The following is a 1,605-nucleotide window of genomic DNA, read 5'->3' as shown; positions in this document are numbered from 1 at the left end:
AAAAAAAAAACATCGTTTATTATGAAAATCATCATTACTGAACAACAGAAATGATAAAAATTTCTATTGGTCACTACTGACCAATAGAAATGATACAAAATAACTTCGTATCATTTCTAATATAATAATTTTAAATGATAATCTGAACTCGAAATTGAAACTGATATTATCTGAAGTCAATCAAAATAAAAGAAGAATAATTACTTTCAAATTACTTGAATATTTTTTTTAGTAAATTTACTTGATACTACCTGCTGATAGCAATTCCGTAACCGCTTCGACGTCTCCTTGTCACCCGTACTGTCGTACTTGTCCTTCGTTTCGATTCTCTATTTTCAACAGTTGTATCGAAACGTATACCACCATTTCGATATTCATCTAAAAAAAAAAAAGCAGAAATTGGATGAAATTTAAGTAATATAAATATAGGATTGGGGAATTCAAAGTTAGAATTTTCAGGATTAGAATAATTCAGGATTAGATTTTTTTTAATCTTCTGAAATATCATAAAGTCTTTTTGTCAGGAAAAGCAGGAAAAACTTTAAAATACATTCATTTCAAATTGATTATCAGCATATAACATTTTTTATTCTTTTATTTACTTAAACTTTATAATACTTTTTTAAATTAAACATAAACTTTTCATTTGTTCAATATGTTTTATTATTAATTAATTGCCAACTATGCAACGTAAATACTAAACGTTAAAAATTTATTACTTTTTTTGTTTTTTTTTTTGATTTTATGTATAAAATAATTTAATATATTAAAATATTTATTTGCACTTTTCATTTTTGTTTTTTTTTTAAAATTTCGTCCATTTTTTCTTTTTTTTATTATACAATCTTTTTCAAATCAAATAATAGTACAGATCATATGAATCACATATCATATAATAAATTATGGTCGAATTAAATTAATGCTTAATTTGGAATAATTTTACTTATCAAATTATATCAGTAATCAATTTATCAGATAACTTATACAAATCTTACATACTATCACAAATCAATGTTAATAAATGTTTCCGAGAAAAAATAAATCGAATAATAAACAATGAAATTATCAATACTCTTGATATCATTTCATACTGATATTACAAAAGGGAATATTTCCCTTTATTCATTTATTCAAAAATTTGCATAATTTACTTTTATCAGTATAGTGGAAGTTGGTAAATCTAATTACAGCAATAATTCCTATTAATTAATTAAACTTGAAAGATTCAGAAAAAAGGAAATGATGAGAAAAAAAAAGGGACAATAGCTAATTAAAAGCCAATTAAACTTTTAATATATTTAAATTTGAAATAATAAATAAAAATAACATGTACATCATATAGGCATATCGTATATATATATTTCACTATAATGTGGTAAGCTGTTTGAATAAATTAAATCATAAAACATAGATTTAATTATTTTACTTATCCAAACCGTGCGGTAATTAAATACTGTATTTTGAAATCATTAAGATTATTTTTCAAAAAATAAAAATTAGTTTAATAAATTGTTACATTTTTAAATCATTCATTTAAGATTAATTTCTAAAATTACGAATTTTGATTAATTAATTACTATATTTTTAAAACACGGCAGTTGATTG

The 1,605-nt window shown here is 21.7% G+C and overlaps 1 protein-coding gene across 1 annotated transcript in view; it reads right to left on the bottom strand.

The window, feature by feature from the left end:
- Positions 1-251: 251 nt before the first annotated feature.
- LOAG_18929 (hypothetical protein) overlaps positions 252-1,605 on the bottom strand; it is a gene marked incomplete at its 3' end in the record, with an annotated part of 7,907 nt that continues 6,553 nt past the window's right edge. The window contains exon 4 of the mRNA XM_020451591.1: positions 252-378. Within this exon, the coding sequence (XP_020304612.1) occupies positions 254-378 (125 nt within the window). The remainder of the gene's footprint in view (positions 379-1,605) is intronic.

Source organism: Loa loa, assembly GCF_000183805.2.
Source record: "Loa loa unplaced genomic scaffold supercont3.698, whole genome shotgun sequence".
In the NCBI taxonomy this organism is placed as follows: Eukaryota; Metazoa; Nematoda; class Chromadorea; order Rhabditida; family Onchocercidae; genus Loa; species Loa loa.
The sequence above is the reverse complement of the archived record's forward strand: the minus strand, read 5'-3'. Positions and strand labels throughout refer to the sequence as shown.